We start from the raw sequence: 26,380 nt of genomic DNA, 5'->3' as shown, positions 1-26,380 counted from the left end.
AGTCGCGGACTTGCACCAAGGTTGTTTTATTGCCCCCCACGGTTGTTTCCAAACTTCTATTTTGAATTTTTTGGGCACTGTGCAATTATTTAAATGAGTATTTTATCACGACAATCTACCTTTTTATTCAGAAGTTAAAAGAATTATTTTTCTTTAACTCATGATCAGGTAGTAGGGCTATAATTTCAAATGACTGCAATAAAACATTTTTAAATACCCCTGCTTGATCAGACTCTCGGTGAATAAATCCTTTCTTTTCATTTCTAATAATTCTGGAAACAGTTAAGGAACGTACTTAGTTAATTACAGACTTAGCGAATCCTCGGCACATCTTATTTGTGGTCTCGTTTAATCCACTGTTGAGACCGTTGATGCGAGGCAATTTCAGGCAGAAACTATAAAATTGCCTGACCAGTTTGTAGTTTCTGCCCGAAATTGCCTCGCATACATGCTGAAGTATATTGAAATGCAGATAAGAGTTAACCGTGAAAAGAAAAGGGCCATTGCATCGTGTTCACAACCCGGAGGGGGGTAGGGGGGGACGGGGTGGGGGACTCTCATACGAAAAGGTCGGGCTCCTTTCTCGAACAGCGGCTGGTAATCAAGCCTAATTCAAATAAATCTCGAGCCACACGTTGATTGGTCTCCCTTAGGGGTTTAATCCAATTTTCCTGCGACTATCCCCGACCTTTTCACATGGGGGTTCCCCCGGAGTTCTTAACGCCAAAGGGAATTGTTCCTGTGTCCTCTGTACAAAACAAGAGAGAAATAAAGGAGACGGCAGAGGAAGGATTCAGCAGCGAAGCACGTGCCCGGTACGCCTAGTTATCTCCCCGATTTTCGGCAAACTCGAGTTTGTCTGTGGACGAGAGTCAAGTGACCAAAAGAAATTCTACTAAGATGACTGGGCACTAGTTTAGATCCTAAAGATGAGAGGATTGGGTGCTAGTTCGTTTAAAGACACTGCATTTTTATTTTCTTAACTTTCAGTTGCCAAGGTAGGTTTTTTCTTTTATAGCTTGTTTTGAAATGCGGCACGTCTGTTTGCATGTATTGAAAAGCTGTCTTCGCATCCTTCGTAATTTCGTTCGAAACTTGAAATGTTCAGACGGAATTTTTCAAGCTTGAATTCGGCAAATTCAAAATGGTGTCGACTAGTGGAGCCAGTCGTGGTGTGTGAACAAGGGGAATTTGGCTGCGATGAATAGCCCATGCTGTTAAAACATGGGGAGAAAGCTGTCCTAAAGGGATAATTTTGAAGGAGAACTATTTCGTTGTTGTTTTGGACAAGTTTAGTTACCGCTTGTTACGGTTCTTCCACGCAGCCTGAAATGCAGAGTCTCGGCCAGTTGAGGTACTCAGCGAATCTTGACCTCCTTGTCATAATTGTCACGAGAATCTGTATTTTCTTAGCTTTTAAATGACGCATTGAGCGAAGAATATTGTGGAGATATGCCAGAGAAAACAATTGAAAAATGACGCATAACAGTCAATTTGACGGTTATTTCAGTGAAATACGGCATGATGTTTTGACTCTGTCGCATCGTGGCCTTAAAATCGTAGCGTGGTACTAAATCTCCATTCACTTAGTTTTCAATTGGTGTATTAAATTTAGAAATCCGTCGAGATGTACTGGAGAAAAAATATTTGCACGACACGGTAAGCATTGTAAAGTTGAAAGATATATGATTGTGTTACAATTCGACAGTACCTAGAGGGAAATACGGCATGATTTTTGGGCTATTTAACGCATTTTGACTTTCAAATCGTTACGTTCTCCGGAATCAGCATTCAGGTAGCTTTGATGTTGCGCATGAAACTTAGAAATCTGTGGAGAATTATTGAAGAAAAAAATTATTTACACGAGACGGTTAGCATCGTTAATTTTTTAAAAATTTTTGTAAAGAATTTTTAAAACTTTTTAAATTTTTTAAATTCTTTTAAAAGTTAAACCAGTGGGCTTGTATCAAAACGCCTTGTATCAGAACGACTCTGTATCGAAACAGTCCATCGGACACCATTTCTTTGATCGGGCTACATTTCTCTTTGAGCTCTTTTGTCGACCTCGAATTAGCGGTTGAGTTCGTTGGCTTCATATTTTCTTCCTCTTCAAAAAGCGACGGCAGAGTTCAGTCGTGCGGTTTCTTTGCAATTTATACTACATGATTTACAGAACAGAATTGACTTCCTGTAAAATTCCTTCACGCAAATAGTGTCTGAAGACGCAATCAGAGCTCGATACAAGGGGACAGCGTTTACGTATGCTATTAACCCTTTGACTCCCAACTACGCATATACGCGTACTTAAGGCGGGGATAAACGTGAAGGCTGTTTTGACGTTGCTTAATATGGCCTTTCTGCCAATATCTCGTTCGCGTTTCGAGCAACGCCAAATCCCTCTACTTATCTCATTAACCAATGTTTTGCGGTTTTGTGTAAATTTTTGGGTGATTTTTAGGCATTTTTGGAAAGAGATATTTTTTCAATAATTTAACTATGAAACATTGCGATAAGACAAAAGTTAAAACCATCATGGTTAAAATCTCTAAAAACTGTAAAAAACTCTAAAAAGCGACGACGTTTCGACGTTTACTCAACGTCATTTTCAGGTCAAAATGAATAACAGAACGTTATTTGAATATAAATGTACAAAACAAATCCTTAGAGACTTAAATAAAACACTATTAAATGCAAGAAATATTTGCACGCAGTGTCACGTAAACAGCTTAGCACGAACGGAGTCCTTCTGGGTATTTAGCCCAGGTTTTAGCTCCTTAATAAACAACATCTCGAATATTAAGCAGTCAAACTTCGTTCTACATTTCCTCAAAATCGAGAATTGCTTGTCCTTCAAATCAAACTTCGATAGGCCATGGTCTTCCAAGTGTCTTCCAATTGCAGAATGTTTATGCTCGCCAATGCGTTGGTGCAAGTGTCGGGTTGTGTACCCGACATAATCTGTGTCGCACAGATCACATTGAAATTTGTAGACCACGCACTGATTGTTGACAATCGGCGGCTTCTTCTCTTTCGGGGCAAGGACTTGACTGATCTTTTTTGACTGAAAGACAGGCTTTATTTGTACTCCAATTTTCGCGTTCAGATTATTATTAAGGAACTAAAACCTTATTGACAAAGCCTATTCTTTTAGATATTTTTTTCTCAAAAGATAAGTCAAATTGGGGTAAATATGAAATGTTGAAGATTTGATGGATTTGGGAAATTGGAATTTGAAGTAAAAATTGTAGATTTTCACCAAACAGTCCCCTACCAACCAGGGGCTCTCTTTTGAGGGGTCAAATGTCTGGTAGTGTTTCCAACCCCCTTTTTAACTTAACAATTTCCTCTTAAAACTACTTCAATTTTCACTCCTATTCATGTGTACCCCCGCCTTCATGGTCGTGCTCTTTGTACCACTTGTGACGTCATCAATTTAAATGTCACCAGATATTCTTGATAAGCAGATAGTAGAGATAGGATAGACCTCTCCGTACTACGGCCGGTTTTGGATATCGACGACATTCTGACGTAGCAAATTGAAAAACAACGTCATCAGTTTTGGTGCAAGATGGTGGTAAAATGGTTCACTATGCCTATAATTGATCAAGGTCCCGTTTCTAGGCTTTGCCCATAATTAACACCCAACTTTTTACGAAAGAATATGCAACGCAAAAGGTAGCGAGAGTAAAAGGGCCGAGAAAATGGAAAGGAAAGGGGCAAGAAAAAAATTGAGAACGGTATTTTGGCTTACGCGCATGCACCGAATTGAAATATTGCACAATATTGTACCTAATCTTCGGGAAATCTATATTTTTGGTAAAAAAATAACTTTTTCTAGCAAAACTCAAGCCCATTTAACGTCATGAAATCCAAAAAAACTGATTCAACGGTTAAAAACTGTATTTTTTGCTGAAACTTTGGCTGTCAAAGGGTCAAATTTACCGTTTGCGTATTTAAAATCAGGTTTGTTAGAAAGAGTAGAAACTGCTCAGACTGACTGTCAGTTTTAATTTATATCTAGACATAACGTCAACGCTGCAATGATCTGATTGTATAAGTTTGTAGTGTTTGAGATTGTGTGGTTCCAACAAAAAGGCTGTTCCGAAAACGCGGAGAGCGGAGTATTGATTTCAAGAAACGTTTTGACGAGAAGACAGTATCACTCTCTAAACAGCGCTACTTAATTGAGACTTGGATTCACAAACTGAAAAATTTTGCGCAAACATAAATGGTTTCGACTTTTTTCGTGAACTGCGCGCGTGAACGTTTGGGAGAACTCGAAAAAGTTGTGGAAACATTCGCCTAACGGCTCGTGTTCCCACAGTATTTTTCGTTATCCCAAACTTTCACTCGTGTTTCTGTGACTCGATCGAAAGACACATGGAACATGTTTCTGTTTCTTAAATAGTGTTTTTACCAATCTCATATAGTGATTTCCCAATCTCACATATCGATCACTGCAACTCGATATCAACCCACCTTTGTCATGTTTGGCTAGGCTTGCCATATATGCATAGCTTGGGTACAATTTCACTTCCTTGTTTCCAGGGTCTCTCTTCTTGCTGCCCTCGTCATGTGATTGCTAAGCGTTTGTCATTTGTATTTGTATCCTTGATGTCTGATGGTCGCATTCAAGTTACCTGTGATTTGAACGAAAACAAACCATCTTTATGTGGTTGATAGCATCTTGGAGGCAAGTGCTTCTGAAAAGGCTTTCGACTTGAAGCTCTGAGCCAGCTATTCAAGGTAAGACTTCCTGTGTTTCTAGTTTCATTTTCCACTGTCCTCATGGGAGTCATAGGAAGGAAGTGTGATCACTTTCGCTCTGTTCAATCGTTAGATGTACTAAGGCCCAGTTTAGACGTCGTGCTTTTGCCGTGTCGAACTAAATTGCAATTTGGTTCGACTGTAGCACGGCAAAGAAACAACTGTGATTCAGACGACACGTCGTGCCAGAGTCGAATCAATTTAGGATTTACTGAAGCCTGGTAACAATTCTCCTAACTCCTGTCAGGGAACGCAATCTCGCCAAAACACATTATCATAATTTATGAATTTAGTATGGCGCGACAGAAGCACGACGTTTGAATCACTGTCATGTCAGAGTCGTGTAGCACTTAATTGCTTGCCGAGCTTAATTCAAAAGTTTGATTCAGACGCCATGCTTTTGTCGAATATAATTCCTGAATTTAGTTCGGCACGACAGAGGCACGACGTCTGAACTGCGCCTAACTGTTCGAAAACTCCTCACAACGTTAAATGGCTGGTCGGTTTATGTATTTTCACTTGGAACAAGAAGCGTCTTTGGGGTAGTCTCTCTCTCAAAACCCGGAGCACTACTGACAGCTCGAGCGATCGGTAGAGTTGGATTCACAGTTAGTAAACCCAGTGGAATTCGATCTCAATTTTTGATCAAGGTTTTCTTCTGAACACAATCAAATTCACGTAGCGAGAAATTTTTGAAGCGATGGAGCAAATTAGACCTGATACTAGCAGAGGTGTAACGATTCATATTCCTTGCGATTCAATTTAATTTCGATTATTATTGCCTTTTGATTTCGATTATTTCGATTCCATTATGCAAAATAGCAAATTTTTTTCACTGAGCTAATTTTGCAGCTAGTTTTAGACTTGTCTGTTGTACCGTCTTTAGCAGGAAAACCATAATATTTCCACACTGTACAGCAGATCTAAAAGTAGGTGGATTGGTCATTCGCACCCTGTGAGCAGAGCCTCTTTTATCTCTTTTTGCTTTATTTGTTTTTACACAGTACAAAGTATATGTACCATAAGTAAAGGCTCTGCTGGTGTGTCATTCATTGGGTTATTCCAGAAAAAATACACACCCCCCCAGCAGATGGCAAACTGGAAATTCTCGCGGGAGGCGGGGTTGATGGCTCGGGAAATTCGGGCGGGAGGGGGGATCTGAAGCTAACAATTCTTCCTCGGGGGTCACTTTTAAATTAACCTCGATCAATATATTTTAACCATTTAAAAAAAGAACTTTGCAATGGGAAATCTTGTAGTCTTTCAGTTTATAGTGTTCTTGCCTCATATGTTTTAAGTTTACCTTCATAGGTCCTGTTAATTATGAAGAACCAGCACAATAAATGGATAACAACTGCTTTAAGACCGGATAAAACACTGTCGACTGAGCACGCAATGCCTGGAACATTTTTACAGTACCCAGGCCACCCGTGCCTGTCCTTTGTAACATCCCCAAAAATGCGAAGAAAATACAATTAGGCTGGGAGTCAGTTGTACTTTTCTGCTTTATTCAAACAACCCAAGAACTCGTTTTGCTGGCTGACATGCGTATGCACAATTTGGGTGTAATTTCTTTCTGACCTCTTACAATGTGTAACCGTAAAATTGTGGATACGATACCGCCATGCAAAATAATTAGATCCGCCGAAACAATTAGTTTTCTTGTGGAATCCAGGTTGTCGAAAATTATGCTCATGGTAAATGCCGCGATATACCCCAGTATTAAGTTCTTTAAGGTTACAGTATACCTTCGGGTCGGCAATTTTCTTCAAATTTGGATTTTTGGGTCAAAATAGTTGTCGAAGAATAATCTCTAATTTCTGAAAAAAAAAAATTGAAAAAGGCTAAATATTGGCGGAGAAATGGCGGTTTTACGTTTTCACCGGAAGTAAAAGTTTACCTCTTGATTGACAGCCCTATGGCGCGTATGCAATCAACCGAGACGATTTTCGCGGGAATTACCTCTATGGATGTCACGAATTGACTACTCAGTTTATCAGCATTGTTGTTCTGACTACCCAGCATTTTTGGTATTAGACGTGTCTCTATTAAGTTAAAAGTAAACATAGACCACGTTTAAACCATGGACCAGTTCGAAAAAGCGAAAACAGCGAAGAACGAATGAAAATACATCAATGAGTGAAGAAGCGATAGTTCGCCACGCGGATGAAGCTATAGTTATCGTATAAGGCGGGCAAATATTCGTGGTAAGAGAAAAGAAAGGTTCTGTAAAAATTTCGGAACTTGACAGCAATAACAGGGATGCTGAGTCCGATATCGACGAATCGTCGGACTCATTGAGACCATTTGAAATATTATCCATGCACAGTTGCCCACACACAGTTGCTCTCTGCGCTTTCTTTTGTTTGTTTCCTTCGCTCAGCCACTCTAGCGTTCGTATCCTTTTTAGTCTTTCCCATTTTGCCAGACCAGCTTCAAGAAAAACCGAGCTACAGAAAAATTATCTTTCTGCCTTCGGTTCCTTGAGCGCATTGCTAAACACAAGAGTTTTTTAGAGATTCGCGCGTAAATTTCACCAGGAGGTTAACGGTAGTAAACTTTCCCTGCACTGATTGGCTTAGTTATCTGAGAACCCAGTTGAAGGCGTTTGTGGGCGGAGTTTGTTTGCGAAGCATAAAATTTTTCTGAGCGCTGTTTTCTCGAATAAATTTTTTCACTTGAAGCAGACACTTTAAAGAGTTATAACTCAAAGGGATTTTGTTCAATTGCTCTTAAATTTGGACAGTGGCTAGTTTAACATATAAACTACAAAAGCGTGTCTGGGAATTGTTAATTTCGAGATACTTTTTCTTCGAGAGCGATTTTTGTACGATCACTCCACATTTTTTTAATCCTATTTCGAAAATGTTCTGTAACTTTTTACTGCAATTGAATATGCCAAAACGCAGACATGTTTTTTAAGCGCTTTGGGCCCTGAAACCGAGGAAAAAATTAAATTGGCGAAAAACGAAATTCGCTTTGACTTGTAGCTTTCGAAAGGTGATTCGGGCGCTCGCATTTAGTGGTCGTGAAAAATTCGACAATTCATTTTCTTTCAAAATTCTTGGTATAGTTTGATAGCCAGCTCCATAAGCTTTAATTTGATATAGGGGTTTAGGTATCTACAGCTTAAACTGCACGCGCTACATCGCTTGCGCGCAAGACACCCCTGAAGGTATACTGTAACCTTAAGTATTTTGCATTCAAGATTCCTGGTCAGATCTACAAGAGGTTTAAGCAGTTTTATCTAGGCTACTTCCACTTTATTATCTGTGCCTTATGATCCATTTGGTGAAAGGCAAGTTTATAGAAGCCAGAACTTGGGCATTAGGCATAAAAACTTGAATGCTTGAAAGAAAGGCAAGAGTTCCAGTTGACCTACAGACCCATAAAGGTAATGGGGAAATTTAAAATTAGTCTAGTTCTTAAATGTTACACTAACAGTCCTAACAACGGGGACTCGATCTTGTAAACGCGTGCCAATGTAGGCCATCTTGTCACCGAAAACTGAAATTATAGTCTTTATTTACAGTTGCCTTAAGGACTTTTTGGCTGTCATTTACATAATTTTTAAGATTTACGAATTTCTTATCTTGTACATTTGTTGTGGTACAGAAAAAGGCAAATGGCGTTTTAGAGGAGAATGTGAGATCACTCAAACATTAAACACGATCATTTGGATATTCTGATTTAAAAAAAATGTTGAAATTTAACCCCCAAAATTCGCAATATTTGCCGAGCTTTTAAAATTAGAATAAACAGGGATCTTTTGGATGAAATGTTACGTCAGACTCTTCTATTGCCTGTTGTTTCCGGTTACGGCCTTTAAAAAAAATGGAAATTGGGGCAAGAGGGGGGGAATCCTTGAGCTTGGAAATCCGGGTGGGAGGGGGCTCTAGCGGTCTGGGAAATCCAGTCAGAAGGGGGGGGGGGTCAAAAATGCTTGCCATCGGTTGGGGGTGTGTGCATTTTTTCTGGAATAACCCATTGCCATGTTCGAGAACATGACAATGCAGACAATGAGGGTGTCGCACATGGTTTGCCTTATTTGGAAGTTCTCAAGGGGTGGTAGAAGGGCAACATTTTTACCAAGCAACACAAAATGGCACACAAACTGCAAACGTCTTTGACTTCTGGATTCTCATTTTGCAATGTAATAACTCACAGAGGGAACCTGGGAAAGATATGCAAAGAATTGAACCAAAATCAAAATGTGGAATCAAATAATGATACCATGGATCGAACCGAATGGTCATAATTGGGATTAATAGAGAATTTGACTAATAAATACTAGTAGTAATGAAAGATTTATAGCGCAGTGCATTTTGCATGTTTGGTCTACTTTGGTGGCATTCAAATCCCTCGATAGAAAACTAAGTTTGATCAAATGACAGATAACAATTTGCACATGAAGTTCACAGAAGCCTGCAGTAATAGGGGTTTTAATTGATTAAGTATTTAGAACTTGTACTGGACAAAATATTTTCCAGGAAAGGCATTTGAACTGTTGGTGACACTTTCAATTTCAGATTGCCAAGACTTGTAACAAATATTTCTTGAGAAATAAAGTTTGACTTGCGACCCTGCAAGACAGCGCGTCACCAAATGTTTCTAAATTTTGTGTTTGTATTTCATTACATTGCTCGAATTTACATCTTTTTTTCACAAATGCAAAAGGTGAATGAACCATTCTGACCACAAAACACTGCCTATTGGCGAGTTACACAACACTGAAAGTTTGTTTTCTAACAACCAATTATGGCTACAAGGAATTTGCTGAGCTACAAACCTGAAAATTTATGTTCTGACCACAGATCTGACAGTCATCATGGCCATTTGCTGAGCTAAATAGGAGATTTGTTTTCTTACCACAACTCATGGCCATTTGCCGTTGCCGAGCTACAAAACATTCTTTCCCAATGACACAGGTAGCTTTAGTTACTTGCTGTTGAAGGGTAGTGGGTCAAAATACATGCAGCTTTGCAGAGGTCATACACACTTCAAATCAATGCAGCAAATACGTGACCGTGTGCATATATGTCCCTGCTGTGAGGAGAGGGGGGGGGGGGAGTTAGGGGGGGTGCAAATTGGCAAACAAATCCGTCACAAACATTCTCAATACAAACTGGATTAGGATTGCCTTACACTATATGTGAACACAGTAATTGGTGCAACAAAAGAAATGATCGATGTCAGCATTCATATAAAAAATAGGTTCGCATTGTATACATGTGTTTGTTTAGCGTACAATGAAGTTGCTGAATTTTGATCTCTTTAGGAACCTTGGGAGGGGGGGGGGGTGCATATTGGAAACAGGCTTTTTTATTTGGATAGGGTGCTAATTTTGTTTGTTAGTTCATTTTAGTTTTTTCCAGGTCTTTTTTGGTTGGCTAGTTAGTTTACCTGAAATATTTTTATTGCCCAAAACAAATTCATGGTGCTGTATGAAGATTTCTATTAGTTCCTGGTGCACTGAGTTTAGGTTAGTTTTGAGTTTAGGAAGGGAGTATAATGTAGAGTGCACGTATTGGAATCAGCAGTGGGCTGTTCTTATAACGTCTTATAAAAATAAGGTTTGGGTGTTCAATAAATAGGGCTTTGTTTTATAAGGACAGAGGAAACTTTTTATTGACAGTAATGAGCAGCATTACTCAGATTGATTTACAAATTCATGAATTTAGAACTGCAAGGGAAAATTTATTGTGATTGTTAATCAGCTAATTGAAGTGCTGACTGATGTGTTTTTCTTTTTGCCTGTAGACGAAAAGTAGTCTGCTTTACACAACTCAGTCAGCTTTACTTTTACGCTACTCAACACCGATAGAGTTCTCACACTGTTGCACGTTGATTTTTTTGACAACAAATATGTTTAGCTGTATTGTATATGTTTCGATATTCGTTTTATTGTATTTTGTAATTGGTGTAAGTCATTGTTCCTGAAAAGCCCCACTAAGGAGGTAACAATAATCTAGTATGTATGTATCTATGTACTGATCTTTAGAGAAAGGGATCATTTTTTTCTTAATATTGCCCGTTGATTCATTATATATGCAAAATAATAATATGGTATTGAATTAAAAGCCTGAGGACTAATTTTATTTGAGTAGTTGCTACGAGCCTTAATGAGAAAAACACTATTTTTGACAGACCATGTGGGCCTGGCTATTTTTTATCCATATTCTTTTCATTGGAGATCATTTTGAGAAGATGCAGTTAGGATCAGTGGCAGTAGTTGACAATTTGTGTCCCCATAATGACTTATCTTTCACCAATTTGTGTTTTGAGAAGATGGATCAAAGATAGCATGCAGATCAGTTAAGATTTTTATTCTCTTCACTAGAGTTAGCATGGCAAATGCAATTTTATCAATCGCTGGAAGTAACCATCAAAGTCATGACAAATTAGTGATATTTCCAGGGGAAGACAGTACTCTTTTATGGGTTTTTCAGCATTGTTATGTGCACAGTCATTTCCAGTGCGGTACTGTCGACCAAATTTTAATCAAAGGAGATAGGATGCGCTTGATAGTCAAAGTGTTCTGGATACAGAGAAATCGTCCTGATTTATTTACCAAGTCAAGCTCACTGGACAGTTCAGTCACCCAGTGAGGTCACAGAACAAAATCACCTGGTGATGAAGGAGCTGAGGGATCACCCGTTCAGGAAAGTAATTTTAAAGAAATTGTAGAGGCACAAACTATTTTGAACAAATCGCCCATCATGGTGACAAAAACTGATCTTCTCATTGTGATTGAGCCCACTGAGGCACAAATCAATGAAAATAATGACAACCCATTGTGGCTAATGTTGAATGGGCTAGATTGTAGAATGTGAAGATTTTACCAGCGAAGAGTCAATTTTAGTCCATACCTTTTACTTTACACTCAGCCTTGGTGTGAATGTTCTCAGTGACATTAGTTAATGTGCATATTTTATAGCGGAGCTTTTGGGCCATCAAGTGGAGCCCCAGTTACTCATAGAAATTTCTCACTGGTAAAAATGTCTAGTGGTATTGCTTGTGGGCATGTACACATGGCAACAACAGTGACGATAACGATGATGACGTTGTACAACATGACGGCCATACTCCAGCTAATAGGACATGGCGGCCTCAGTTAACAGCTTACATCTTTGATATTGGACATCCATTTTATGGTCAATAGACACCTGTCAAAACAAGGTATCTGCTGACTAGTGTCACGTGACCATATTGCAGGTTTAAGCTCATCAAGGTCATGTGTTTTTTTTAAACTAAACTGCTGAGCAAAGCACTGGCTTTTCAATTGGATTGGGAGCTCAAACCAGGTTAAGTTACTATCATCAGGGCCGGGTTGTTGGGAACTGAGCTGGTTAACACTAACCCAGAATTAAAGGTTACCCGAAGTATAAATTTTTCTGGGATAAAAATGTTTTTTCACTGCTTATGTTTTGTGTAGTTTGAGATTATTCAAACTCAGGAGGCCAAACAATATAAGCAGAAACCCTCACTGCCAAGTTAAGAAAAAATCAAATCAAAATTCTCACTTATCCTGGGTTAGCTTTTAAAATCAGGCTTTTAACAATCCAGCCCAGGAGCTCGGCTTTTAGACTTGGCTAACTCTGTATATTTATTTAATACTGGGAGTTTATATTATGGCCTTGAGTAGTACTGAAAATATGATTGTGTGAATGTCAGTGCGTTAGAGCAATTTTATTTACGTTCAGTTTCCTTTCTTTTTATCAGCTACTGAAGATGACACCACTGATTTACTCCTTGATGTCAAAAAAAACAAAAACATTCAGCTGAGACAAAACATTGATGGATTAGGGTCATTGACATCACCACTTACTAGATTTAAAATATACATGTACATGTACTGTTGTTGAGATTTTCTCAAAGGCTCGTGTTGAACATTTTGGTACTGACATTACAAGGTAATCATTGTATCATTGATCTACATCTTGATGCCAAAACAGCCAGCTGCAACAAAAACATTGATGGATTAGGATCACTGAAATCATCACTAACTGCAAACCAAGACAGATGCTGTTGTTGCTATTGTTTTTTTTTGTTAATGTACAGAGACTACATAAAACATAAGCTGTGAAAAACATTTGCTTTGAAGAAAAATTTATACTTTGGTTAACTTTTAATCCTCAGGGTTAGTGTTAACCAGCTCAGTTCTGAACAATCCGGTCCTGATTACAGTAAGTTAACCTGGTTTGAACACGGGATCCAATTAAAAGCCTGTTCTTAGTCAGCAGTTAACTTTAAAAAGAAAACGTGACCTCAATGAGCTCAAAACTTATAGTCACGTGACACTGGTCTGTGGATACCTTGTTTTGACAGGTGTCAATTGACCCTAAAATGGATGTACAATATTAAAGGTGTACGCTGTTAACTAAGGCCGCCATGTCCTATTAGCTGGAGTATGGCCACCATGTTGTGCAATGTCCTCATCGCTGTTGTCGCTGTCATTGCCATGCGTACGTGCCTGGGTGCACAAGCAATGCCGCTAGCCATTTTTACCATGAGAAAAGCGATTCATGGGTTTCTATGAGTATGGGGCTCCACTTGACGGCCCAAAAGCTCTGCTGTAAAATATGTATGGCTGAGTGTAAAGTTGAAGATATGGACCAACCTTGTAAACTCTTTACATTCTACAATCTAGCCCATTCAACAAACGACAAACATGGCTTGTCATTATTTGTATTGAATTGTGCCTCAGCGGGCTCAATCACAATGAGTAGATCAGTTTTTGCCACCATATATAATGGGTGATTTGTTAAAAGAAGTTTGTGCCTCATACAATTTCTTTAAAATTACTTTCCTGAACAGGTGATTCCTCAGCTCCTTCATCAGCAGGTGATTTTGGTGGCCCCAGCGGGCAGTTGATTTTGTTCTGTGACTAGTCACTGGGTGATTGAACTGTTCAGTGAGCTTGACTTGGTAAATAAATCAGGACAAATTGTCTCTGTATCTAGAACACTTTGACTATCAAGTGCATCCTAAGAGTAGAGTAGTGTGAAAACGGTGCAGACTACTTTTCATCTACAGGCAAAAAGAAAAACATATCAGGCAACACTTCAATTAGCCAATTACCACTCACAATAAATTTTCCTTTCTATACATTCATGAATCTGTAAATCAATCTGAGTGATGTTGCTCATCTTCTGTCATATAAGACCTTTCAAGAACACCCCAATACTTAGATTCCAACATGTGCACGTAACATTAGTCCCCCTTCCTAGACTCAAAACTAACCAAAACCCAATATGCTAGGAAATAAATATCTAGATTTAGCTAAGCCTAAATCAGGGAATGTGAGAAATGTGATTTGAGTTTTCTAACTTTGTAGTGAGATTCTCTGTTTATATTGTTTGGCCTTCTCTTTTGAGTTTTAATAACTTCAAACTACACAAAACACAAGCAGTGAAAAACATTTTTATGCAAGAAAAAATTTATACTTCAGCTAACTTTTAATCCTGGGTTAGCATTAATCGGCCTCAGAGAAACCTGGCCTTGATTTTAACATGTTAACCTCGTATTAGCCCGTGATCCAATCGAAAACCAGTATTTTGTCAGCAGTCAATTAAAAAAAAAAAACACCTGAACTTGATGAGCTCTAAACTTGAGCCCACGATATGGTCATGTAGTAGTGGTCAGCAGAGATACCTTGTTTTGACAGGTGTCAATTGACCATAACATGTATGTCCAAAATCAAAGATGTACGTTGTAAACCAAGGCTGCATGACTTACATTTACATGTAGCTGGAGTAGGGCTGCCATGTTGTGTAGCGTCCTATTTTTTCATTCGTTGGGCGACCGTGCCCATGATCCACACCGCTAGCCATGTGAACCATAGAAAAAAAGTTGCATGGTTTTCTATGCGTGCATGTGGTTCTGTTCCTACAGTTATGGTGCTATGCTTGGTGGCCCTTCAGGCTGCCGGATCTCTGCTATTATGCAGTTCTGAAACATTTTTATGTTAAAAAATAAGAGTCCGCATAGGGTGCCTTGCATAGCCTATGGGCCTAAGTGGCAGTGACTACACGAACCATCTACAAAGGAATGTAAATCTACTAAAATACATCTATAGATAATTACAAATCAACAAGGATTGTGGGAAAGTTCTTATTATAATGTAGGGAATAATACCTGCGCGTGCGTAGATATGGAATTTCCCTTCGAGTGTTCAACTCGATATCTCAGGAGTGAGTGCAGCAAACGAATGAGATATCAAGTTCAACACGAGAAGAGAAATTTCATATCTACAAGTTCTATTTATTATTTTTTTAAACATACTAATGACATGTGATGCAAATTACAGGCTGTTCATACAGACTACTTATAAATTTTAAAGTAGAAAATATTTATTAATTTTGATTGGCATTGAAAAATAATTATTATTATATTAGTGTCAATTGACTTCTACACTCTGTTGCACAAGGAAACCATTAAGAGTTCACCATAATGACCAGTCCCAAATTAACACCCAGTCAGAGTTGTTGGTTATAATATGTATAATATTAGTGAGTCAGCAGTGCATTTTGGGTCAAGGTAATTTGGTTGTGGTGCTTCTTCAGTTAACATTCGAGTGTTGCATTATGAAAAGGCTGTATTGCAACTATGCAGAAAGTATGTCACATGGTTTTGACATTCATAATTTTAAGACAGCTTGAGAATGCCAAAAATATTTTGCACAATTTTACTTCAGTGGGATGCGGATATTACGAGGGATCCACTGTAATTGGCTAGGCTGTAGTGGTCTCCCTGCCTAATAATAAACATTTTTGTATATAAGTATTTTAGGGGTGGCGAATGGTCCTTCAAAAGCTCTGGGTCTCGTAAAATTTTAGTCGAATTTCACGGGTCTCGCAGTCTCGTTTTTTAGCGGTTATGTGCGTCTCGCAGTCTCGATTTTTATACGAAGCTGTCTCGGAGTCTCGATTTTTCGCAAGGCTAAGGGTCTCGAAGTCCCGATTCGTTCCTTTATCTGTTTTTATAAATGACGTCTTCCGGCCTCACTTGATTTTGAATTTCAATGAAGCAACTTACAAATTTTCCGAGAAAAAGTTAATCCTACCTTTTAATTCTCCTAAATTGTCTTAATTCTACAAATAGTTACAAAACCTACCGCAACGTTCGTTTTGGCGCCAGAAAAACAGTTAAATTTCTCTAGGATATCATAACGTAGTGTGTTATAATCGAATTTCCAGTTCCAGTCAGTTCCAAGAAGGTGGCTAAAGGCTGTACAAGCTCATTCTAGCCCTCAACTAAATCTGGGGCTCGAATTTTAAGAGTCTGAACGTTTTGAAGTCTCGGTCTCGCAATCTAAAAAGTCAGTGTCTCAGGCTCGCATAGAAAAACGCTCTTCTCGCCGTCTCGCAAAGACCCGCATTTACCATTCGCCACACCTTATTTTACTTAGTTAGGCAAAGTTGAATTAAAAAAAATAAAGGATATTGCAAACATGAACAATTTGATTTTAGGTAGTCGGTAAATGGGAATAGACAGAAAAGTATTTCTGCAAATATTTTAAGAATCATTTCAAACAGTTTTCACCATCCCTCCCAGAAAGGGCTACTTGAAAAAGCTTGGCTGAAAATGATACTCTGCCGTGAAATCCCTTGCTACATCTTGTACCAAAAAGTCCAATTTTGTTTTCGAATTTGAACCCAGAGTGAAGTGGATGTTTTTATTTACAGTTATATAAGTTTTCTCCATGTAACTATGCTCAGGGGGAGGGAGAAGGGATCTTAGTAATGCCCAAGGAGGCTCTGCCCCAAGGTCATTATGCTTTCCCTTTTGTATAGTGTTTTTTCCAGAAAAGGTTACCCTTTCATATACATGTAGCTTTAAACTTGAAACCCCTTTCACATATCTACAGTAGACCCATTACTTCTCTTTTCGTGGATAAATTAGCAATGCATGTTTACAATCCCTGCCTTTTTGTCATACCTCCCGCCTGATAAAAAGTACACCTTGAGTCAACTATAGGGAGTCCCCTCAGCTTGATGCAATACAAAATAAGAAGGGTATTGCAGATTGTAATGGACACAATAAAAATAACTGTAGTTTTCTTTCTTGGAAACGGAAATCAAAACATTTTATTCCTATCTTGGCAATTGTTTGTGTTCATTTCACGAGCAATGCAGAAATATTCAAAACTATTATTGACAGATACAATTAATATCTATTTCAAGTTTTGATTCCAGTTGTTTACATATCTCGTTTCTATAACAAAAATAAGATTATACATACATCACCAGCCACTATACCTGTTTGACATGGCTTGTGTTTGACATGTTGCACACTAAATCTCTCTCGCAAAAACTAGATCTACACAGTCTCTTGGATGCTAATTTGTCTATCCATCACTCAAATTTTAGAGCATATTTACTCGATCGTGGATGCTGACTTGTATACCACATTCTTGAAGAAATGCTCACGCTGGTCGAAGTGTATAGAATACAGAAGAAATGTAGTGTGAAGAACAACGAAATTAAAAGATTAAGTAATTTGAATGTTTTACTTGAACTGAGCTTATTTTTAAAACACAAAATAATTAAACCACACGTTTCAAATTTAAGATACGAGCACCGCCAGCATTTCAATGTGTAGATAAAAAAATGCAATACAGAAACAGGCTACTTTAGGCTTACCTTGGACTCTAGAAGGAGAGAAAGCGAGTGAAATTCTCTAGCCAAGAAAAAAGCTATGAGCCACGTCTGGTCAACACGATCTCACTTTCTGACTTTGACTTGTGACAATTCTACATGATCATAAATAGAGTGTGTGCATTGTCACGCAGTAAACAATAAAATCAAAAACCATTCCGTGGATAAAGTCAAGAAATTGTGATATCATAGACGATAAATGAAGAAGACATTTCTCCAAGTTTAAGCTGTGTGCGCTGCCCTAAAGTTGAGATATTCGTTGAAATGTTCCGAGCAAATTTTTAGAGCCTGAGATGGAGCCGCCATATTGGAGGACCTGCTTACTCCTCCAATATGGCGGCCGTAAAGTATTGTAAACATCTGGAACTTGCTTTGGCTATTTAGGCAACTGAACCAAAAAACCATTTACACAAGCACTTTTCCTGATACGTTTACTCCAAAATGGCTAAAAATCACGAGATAAGTGTATATTTTTCGACAAACGTGATCTTAGCTTCATGTCACGCATCGCCATAACTCTGAAATTCAAAATGCGCTGGTTTCCAAACGAAGGACGCTATTGAGCCAGAAAGTTGTAAACAGATATAAATTTAGCACCTCTTATGACTGATGAGGATAAAACCTATTTAGGGGCTCTTTAGTTTTGGATTTGAGAATTTGATGACGTCACGTGCACACAATATACCTGAGCTTTGATCTACGTGTGAGCAAAGGCCCTAGGCAAACTACTACATATTTACAAAAGCAAAACACTAGAACCAAAATGGCCGCTCTCGATTGCCGCTCTCAACTTTGGAGGTCTTCGAGAAACTGGTGCCCAGGCTCTCCATGTTATCGGCCAAAAAGTTTACATTTGAGTGAGTGATACATTTGCTAGACTGTTCACAGTCCCCTATATTTCCGTGAGATCGTAGATGTCGATCGTTGAGCCATTATGGTCTCTTGATGCGAGCGAAACTGGAGAGAGTACAAAGTGCCCGTGGGTAGGGGTGGTGGAGGGCACGGCTGGCGGAAAAAATAGGGAGACTGTAAGAGCTTCACTCTGTCTCCCTATTTTTTCCGCCCCGTCACCCCCACGCTATTTACCCCACCGCTACTACCCACGGGCATTTTGTACTCTCCCCAGTTTCGCTCGCATCGAGAGACCAAGATGGCGGCCCATCGAACTCAACGATCGACATACGATCTCACGGAAAATTAGGGGACTGTGAACAGTCTACACATTTGCATATTTTGCCTCATAACAATAGTCGTTACTAAGCTTCGCGTATCCACGACTAAAAACTGAATCATTGGATAAGGCAATAGCTGGTTTCCACATGACGTCACTAAAATTCAAACTACAAAACTATTGATCTTCCTGAGATTTTACTTAAATGATGTATAAGAGCAGCTGAAAACTTATATTCATACAAATTTTCGCTCCGAATGGGTTCTTGGTTTTGTGATACACTACGGTTGAATTTCTAAACTTTTGCGTGACGCGGAATTTACATGACGTCCTAGAGAGCTGTCATGATGGTTAAAAAAGTGACTTATTTCGGGGAATTTGGCTATCTGAACAGTTTATGTCTTAGAAAAAGTATTATTTTAATGTTTTAGAGTTCCTCGAGAGATAAGTTCACGCTTTTGTAGCAAAACTCAGTGACAGATGTTTCGGTTGGTTTCCGGCCGCCATGTTGGTGCTCATACGGATGGCCACCAGCATGGCGTCTCCATACAAATCTCTATAAATTTGGGTAAAAAATTTCTCCGCATATCTTGCATAAAAAAAAATTGCTGTGACCAGAATCTTGGCGAGAGTCTTTGCATATTTACCTTCTTTCATTTCCCAGACTCTGTACTTTATCGATGGAACGGTTTTTAGTTTTATTTCAGTGATCTATTGAATGGCGTGACACTGAAAACCAGCATTTCGAGAGTTTTCATTGGCTTAGCCACCATGGGTTAATAAACATTTAATGACTGGCCCCAAGGGAAACAGTAAGTTTTCTTTGCCCAAGACCTTACACCGCGAGTAGTCTCTCTTTCGCTTAGTCCGTCGTGCGCGACGCGAAAGAAAACCACGAGAAAACCGCGCGAAATCCTGGGGATGACCATTTTTTTCTCGCGGTTTCCTTTTGCGTCACGCACGACGGACTAAGCGAAAGAGGGACTACTCGTAGTCTACCAAGACTGTCAATGTTTGAGATCGGGGGGAAACAGAACTCACTGTTTCCCGCAGGACTAGTCATTAAGTGTTTTGTTATATCTCCCAACTCAAAAATGGAAAAAAAGCTGCAAAGAAATCGTTTACTTGACGCCGGCTGGCCAACGAATTTGCCGCGGTTTCAAGGAGCACTTCCTGATCACGTGCAAGTCGAAAGTTCAAGTTGTTTCCCTAGGGAGTTAGTGAGTTTTGACCCACGACACGTGACACGCTCTCCTCTAATCGGAAAACATATTTGAGTCGGAAGGTATACCATGCTCTACAAATATGGTGAGTGTACGCGTGAGTTTTTGAGGCGTTTTAAGTTTTATCTCAATCTAGTTATCTATATTTTGGGGGCATTTTTAATAAAACAATTTTTCACTCGCGCTTGTTGGATATGAGTTGATTATAGCCAACTCATACCCAACGCGAGCTCGTGGAATAATTCTTGAATAGTCCATAGGTCTTTGCAGCCTAAGCTAAACCTCGGTCCCAATATGTTGTAATTAAGGTAACGCACTAATATATGTATGGTATAAAATTGTCTAACTGTTATTCTTTCCTCTATGACTTGCAAAGGCGTCATTATCCATGGCTTCTGCACTACCAACATTTCATTCCACAAAGGAAACTACCAATTACGCCAGGTTATGTCGCCTTCTGGTAGATGTTGGTGCACGTGTCCTGAGAGAAACGTTTGACAAGAAGCGTCCAACAGGGAGCCTGGACACTGTCTTGTCAACTCCTCCAACACACGCTATATTGCAAACACTTCGAAAGAAAAGAGTCCTGAATCCTTTACAATGGGGCAAACTGTATCCTGCCATCAAATCTTCAGTTTCATCAGTAACCTTTGACATCACTTTACTCGTGGTCCTGCTAAGGAATATCTGTGGTTTTGTTCCCCCGGCTACAGGTTGGGACAGTCCTCCAGCAGCGACAGATTTATCACTGGAAGCTGATGTTGTTCGCATCAAGAACTACAGAAACACAGTTTACGGTCATGCCAGCGAGGCCTCAGTTGATGACGCAACATTCAGTCTATACTGGAAGGACATCCAGGATGCATTGGTGAGATTGGGAGGAACGTGTTACCAAGATGCTATGGACGATCTGAAGACGGGATGCATGGACCCTGAGTATGAGGAACACTATCAAGAGCTTCTTGAACGGTCGGTTAAGGATGAAATAAGCATCAAGGAAAAATTGGATCAAATCGAAGAAAAGGTTGCAAAGAAGCTAGATGACTGGAGAGAATCGATGGTGAATTCTAAAAGGAAAACAAGCGATGAAGGTCAGAAGCCGAGTGTATTCAGTTTAACCATTGATATTGAATAGATTATTTTTATAGTTAATAGAGAGAATAGTTAAGAAGCCAGGTAAACATCAAAGAAGCTAACAAATAGGCTAAGATTTATGTTGAAAGGTCGTTGACCCTGCACAGCTTTTGTTTTATGCTTCTTGACTATGCATAACCACCCTTTGTATTTTATCAGGTTTTGTGCAGGGTGAACCCCAACAAAAACATGTAACAGAGAACTTTGTCAAATTCATAACCATTTTCCTCTATTAACTACGCTTAAATCAATTATGAATCATACATCCAAACTTTAGTGTGTAAACATTGATCAAAGTACATGCTTATTTTTTTTAAAGTCAGCAACCACAATCTGGTTTGTGTTTAAGATTCATTTTAAACATTATAACGTGTAACTAAGTTAATCTGGTGAATCAACAAGATTCTGATGTGAGAAACGTCTTTTAGGAGAGAGCGCTGTGAAAGTTACTGAGTTGCTGTAAAACTCAGCTCAGAAAACCGTGAACACCGGAAATATTTATGGTGTATTATTGTGTGGGAAGAAAAAACCCAATTAGGCGTGAGAAAACTAAACCGCAAAGAGCAACGGTTATTAGTTTGTGGTCATTTGAGGTTCGCTCGCGTGTCCTGAACTTCATGGTGATTGGTTAGTACACAACTGACCTGTCACAATCAAATCAAAGCGTTCACGGTTCTTTTTCACTCGCGCAGTAAAAGCGGAATCTTTCGATGCCATTGACCGCGCGATATAAATCACTCGGCCACCTAATCTACCATATTCATTAGTGATTTGATTTGATTTGATTTGATAGCTATCTTAAAGTGAAACTCAGCGCATAATTATCCAAATTAACCCATAACCCCAACCTAGTACCCAGAGTCTTTGTTCCCCTTGACCAGCGGCCAGGAAACGAGCGACCATTGGTAATACGAAAATATCCAACTTCCGGTTGAATTGCGCATGTCTAGCAGACATGTTGCTTAATCGAGTCGCTTGTCAATTTCGTTTTTATGGATCGCGATGCTTTTGGTTGTAACCACAAAATAAAATCCAGACCTCTGAGACAAATCGAATGTGAGCCAAGATTAGTTACTCTTTACGTATGTGCAGACACTGTTCTTTATTTGAGTTTGAACGCATGCGCGCAGATAAACAGGAAGCGGGATTTTCTGGTTTGGTCCAGAGCCTCCCGTGTTTGGTTACCGCTGACAGGTAAAGTGCGGGCTCTAGGAACGATTGGTCGCTGGTGTTTTATTTCCGCTCATTTCCATTGTGCAAGAGCGAGCCATCTATGTATAACTTAGAAAAAAAAACAACAAATTAAACAGGACAGTGGGTTTTCTGCAGTACATCTGACATGGCAAACAAGGTATTTACTTCCATTTAACTTTGTAAATGCATGCTGTTCTTTGTTTTCTGTTCAGATGTTACAGCCTACACGAACGCATTAAAGGCATCAATTAGAAGACAAACCGAGTTCCAGACCAAATCGATATCCTCTTCCACCATTTCCAGCGTCAAAACGGACGACATATTCACTAATCTTCTTATACAGCATGGAAGAAAGCCTGTTGAGGACGACTTTCATTTGGAAAGAAAGGAATTCCTTCGGCGATACGGTCAAGTAAGTGAGACTCGCCAAGTCAAACATTGTCAAGAAATATTCGTCCGTACCAACGATGACGACCGCAATCCCAAATCTATCCTTCTCACAGGGAAGGCAGGGATTGGCAAAACGCTGTTTTCCCAAAAGCTGATTCGAGATTGGGCTGATGACAACTTATTTCAGGTGAACACCAAAGCTGAAGTTCCAGATTTCAAGTTTGCATACTTGCTGACTTTCCGTCAGTTGAATCTTTTGGGAGATGACCCTGTTACCATAAGAGAAATCTTGAACCGTTCTTCAGTGCTGGATGACCACTCGATTATTGATGAATCTTTATTTGAGTACATAGCAAATCATCCTGAGGAGGTGTTGATTGTCATTGACGGGTTTGACGAGTATTCACAACAAGATTACATCGCTAGCCATTTGGATGAAAAGTACCCAAACAGCGCTCAAGAGCAAATGCCAGTAGCTGCTCTGTGTGGCAAGCTGATCAAAGGAGACATTCTGAGTGGTTCTGTTGTCATAACAACGTCAAGAGCCGACGAATCTGATCAATTGAAGCCTGGAGTTCGCTTTGATCGTTTTGTAGAAATTGCAGGATTTTCAGAAGAACAGGTGAAAGAATACATCAAAAAGTATTTCAAAGAAGATGAAAACATGAAGAGCACTGTACTTGATCACATCGCGAGAAATGAAGAACTTGCCAGTTTTGCCCACATCCCTGTGCTTTGTTTTCTGATGTGTTCTTACATGGAGTATCTTCTAAAGGAATCAGGGAGCGCTGATTCTCTCCCTGTCAAAGCAAGTGACGTTTATTTTGAGGTTTTCAACAAATTTGTACAGGACCACAAGAGAAAGGAAATTCCATCTGAAAGTACACTGAATAAACTTTCAGAGCTAGCAGCGCAATTGCTTGTAAAGAAGAAGTTTCTTTTTGTTAAAGAAGACATGACAAAGTTTGATTTACTTGAAGTTGAAAGTCTGAGAGCAAGTGGCATTCTTCATTGTGGACCTCCTTTCAGGAAATCTGCCTTTGAAGAGACGAAACATTTTTGTTTTACACACCTTACTCTGCAGGAGTATTTGGCGGCTCGTTGGTTTGTGGAGAGAGGAGAGATTCCCTCCACGCGAATAGTGTCTTCAATGGTTATGCAGTTCATGGCTGGTATTTTGTCGAAGAAAAAAGACAATGAATTCATGGAAAAATTACTTGAAGTACTGCAATCAGAAGAAAGCGACGGAGACGGCCTTCCCATTGGAGTTAAGTGTCTCGCTGAGTATGAAGACAAAGCTTTCGCCAAAAATTTCATAAAGAAGCATCCCTTTCAATTCAGGAGTTACACATTCCGCCGCTTAACTGATATGGACTGCATTGCTGTTTCTTTTTTGTTAGATGTGTTTTGTGAATTGAATGAAGAAGCCGCTAAAAAACATCAACCATTTACTGACCAGCTATTGTTTGTTAACGAGAAGTTGTCTATCTCAGATTCAAATCTAACACGGTCTGGAATTACACGAATCTGTAAAACTTTGGAAAAAGAATTTTGTCCAGTCGTAACACTGGAGCTGATTCATGATCGAATCACCGATGCCGGTGTTACCAGATTGAGTCAAGCATTACAGTCACCAGCCTGTAAAGTAACCACACTAGACCTGGGTGATAATCAGATCACTGATGCCAGTGTTACCAGATTGAGTCAAGCATTACAGTCACCAGCCTGTAAAGTAACCACACTAAACCTGGGTGATAATCAGATCACTGATGCTGGTGTTACCAGATTGAGTCAAGCATTACAGTCACCAGCCTGTAAAGTAACCACACTAAACCTGGGTGATAATCAGATCACTGATGCTGGTGTTACCAGTTTGAGTCAAGCATTACAGTCACCAGCCTGTAAAGTAACCACACTATACCTGGAAGGTAATAACATCACTGATGCCGGTGTTACCAGTTTGAGTCAAGCATTACAGTCACCAGCCTGTAAAGTAACCACACTAGACCTGAGGTACAATCAGATCACTGATGCCGGTCTTACCAGTTTGAGTCAAGCATTACAGTCACCAGCCTGTAAAGTAACCACTCTAGTCCTGGAACGTAATCAGATCACTGATGCCGGTGTTACCAGTTTGAGTCAAGCATTACAGTCACCAGCCTGTAAAGTAACCACACTAGACCTGAGGTACAATCAGATCACTGATGCCGGTGTTACCAGTTTGAGTCAAGCATTACAGTCACCAGCCTGTAAAGTAACCACACTAGACCTGAGGTACAATCAGATCACTGATGCCGGTGTTACCAGTTTGAGTCAAGCATTACAGTCACCAGCCTGTAAAGTAACCACACTAGACCTGAGACTTAATCAGATCACTGATGCCGGTCTTACCAGTTTGAGTCAAGTATTACAGTCACCAGCCTGTAAAGTAACCACACTAGACCTGTGTGCTAATCAGATCACTGATGCCGGTGTTACCAGTTTGAGTCAAGCATTACAGTCACCAGCCTGTAAAGTAACCACACTAGACCTGGGTGGTAATCAGATCACTGATGCCGGTGTTACCAGTTTGAGTCAAGCATTACAGTCACCAGCCTGTAAAGTAACCACACTAGACCTGAGACTTAATCAGATCACTGATGCTGGTGTTACCAGTTTGAGTCAAGCATTACAGTCACCAGCCTGTAAAGTAACCACACTACACCTGACACTTAATAAGATCACTGATGCCGGTGTTACCAGTTTGAGTCAAGTATTACAGTCACCAGCCTGTAAAGTAACCACACTAGACCTGAGTTATAATCAGATCACTGATGCCGGTGTTACCAGTTTGAGTCAAGCATTACAGTCACCAGCCTGTTAAGTAGCCACACTAAACCTGGAGGGAAATCGGATCGCGTATACTGTTCAGGAAAGTCTTAGAAATCTGAAACTCCGGAAACCAGATCTTGAAATCAAATTTAGAACAATAGAGCCAAAGAAGAAATCCTAAGGAATCGCTTTAAGCTGGATAGACAGAGTTGACAAGTCATTGCTGATATAGCTTAACTGATAATTTTTTTCCGTGTAACCTTTACGAAAATCTGTTGTTAGAATTCTTTAAGGGAAAAAACAATTACAAACATTTTGCACCATTAAAATAACATTTATTGAATCAGTTAATAATGACTAAGGGTTACCAAAGGTTGTTGTAATGCTGAGGGTTTGTGCTTTACTTTTGTCTTGATAAGAAGTCATATTTTGTGTTTTCGAAGTTACTGCTGCTAGGCATGCAGGTAACCACTATGTCATGATGTGTGCAAGTAAGGAGGGTGTCCAATTTTCGGATTGTGTTGGGAACTATTCGGTCTTCTGCGACTGGTAATCGAACGGAAGTCGGTGCTTCGTTCAAAATCAGAAAATATTCGAACATATAATATTGGTTTTCTCTCGGTTTTACAGGACCTATAATCGGACGTCAAACGCAGTTTCATCTCGGATTATACGACAGTCATAGGCGTACGGGCCGGGGAGGGGCGGGGGGAGGTTGCAGCTTCCCCTAGTTTCAGAAATGTTTGAAATTTTTCGGGCAGACGCTGATGATTCGGGCAAGAGTACTCGGGAGAAAACATTCTTAAAGGTAGTCAAGGCCAGGCTTGTAGGCTACTTTCTGTGACGTTTGCCTTGTCAAAACGGAGTTAAGGTCAAATGATATAAGGATGCAGGTATTCTGTTTTGGAAAAGCCACATTCCGTTTAAATGTGTATTGTGGAAATATACGATATGGATATTATTTCAGGGCTTTCCACAAGTTGCTAGAGATTTCACAAAAAGTTGCCTGCAATTTCTCAAAAAGTTGCTCA

The 26,380-nt window shown here is 39.6% G+C and overlaps 2 protein-coding genes across 3 annotated transcripts in view; both read left to right on the top strand.

The window, feature by feature from the left end:
• LOC145488909 (BAR/IMD domain-containing adapter protein 2-like 1) overlaps positions 1–217 on the top strand; it is a 22,585-nt gene extending 22,368 nt beyond the window's left edge. For both annotated transcript variants that reach the window (XM_081467754.1, XM_081467753.1), the window contains one exon: positions 1–217. This exon is cut by the window's left edge and continues 1,880 nt beyond it. The gene's annotated coding sequence lies outside the window, so the exon portion shown is untranslated.
• A 2,506-nt stretch (positions 218–2,723) lies between these two features.
• Positions 2,724–25,479, top strand: LOC145488905 (uncharacterized). The gene is made up of 3 exons (XM_081467744.1): positions 2,724–4,746; positions 20,197–20,911; positions 22,361–25,479. Exons 2-3 carry the CDS (start codon positions 20,209–20,211, stop codon positions 25,399–25,401), a joined length of 3,744 nt encoding a protein of 1,247 aa, XP_081323870.1. The 5' UTR covers positions 2,724–4,746; positions 20,197–20,208; the 3' UTR covers positions 25,402–25,479.
• Positions 25,480–26,380: the final 901 nt, after the last annotated feature.

This window comes from Orbicella franksi, chromosome 6, assembly GCF_964199315.1.
Source record: "Orbicella franksi chromosome 6, jaOrbFran1.1, whole genome shotgun sequence".
Taxonomy (NCBI): Eukaryota; Metazoa; Cnidaria; class Anthozoa; order Scleractinia; family Merulinidae; genus Orbicella; species Orbicella franksi.
This window is presented reverse-complemented; position numbering and strand designations above follow the sequence as displayed.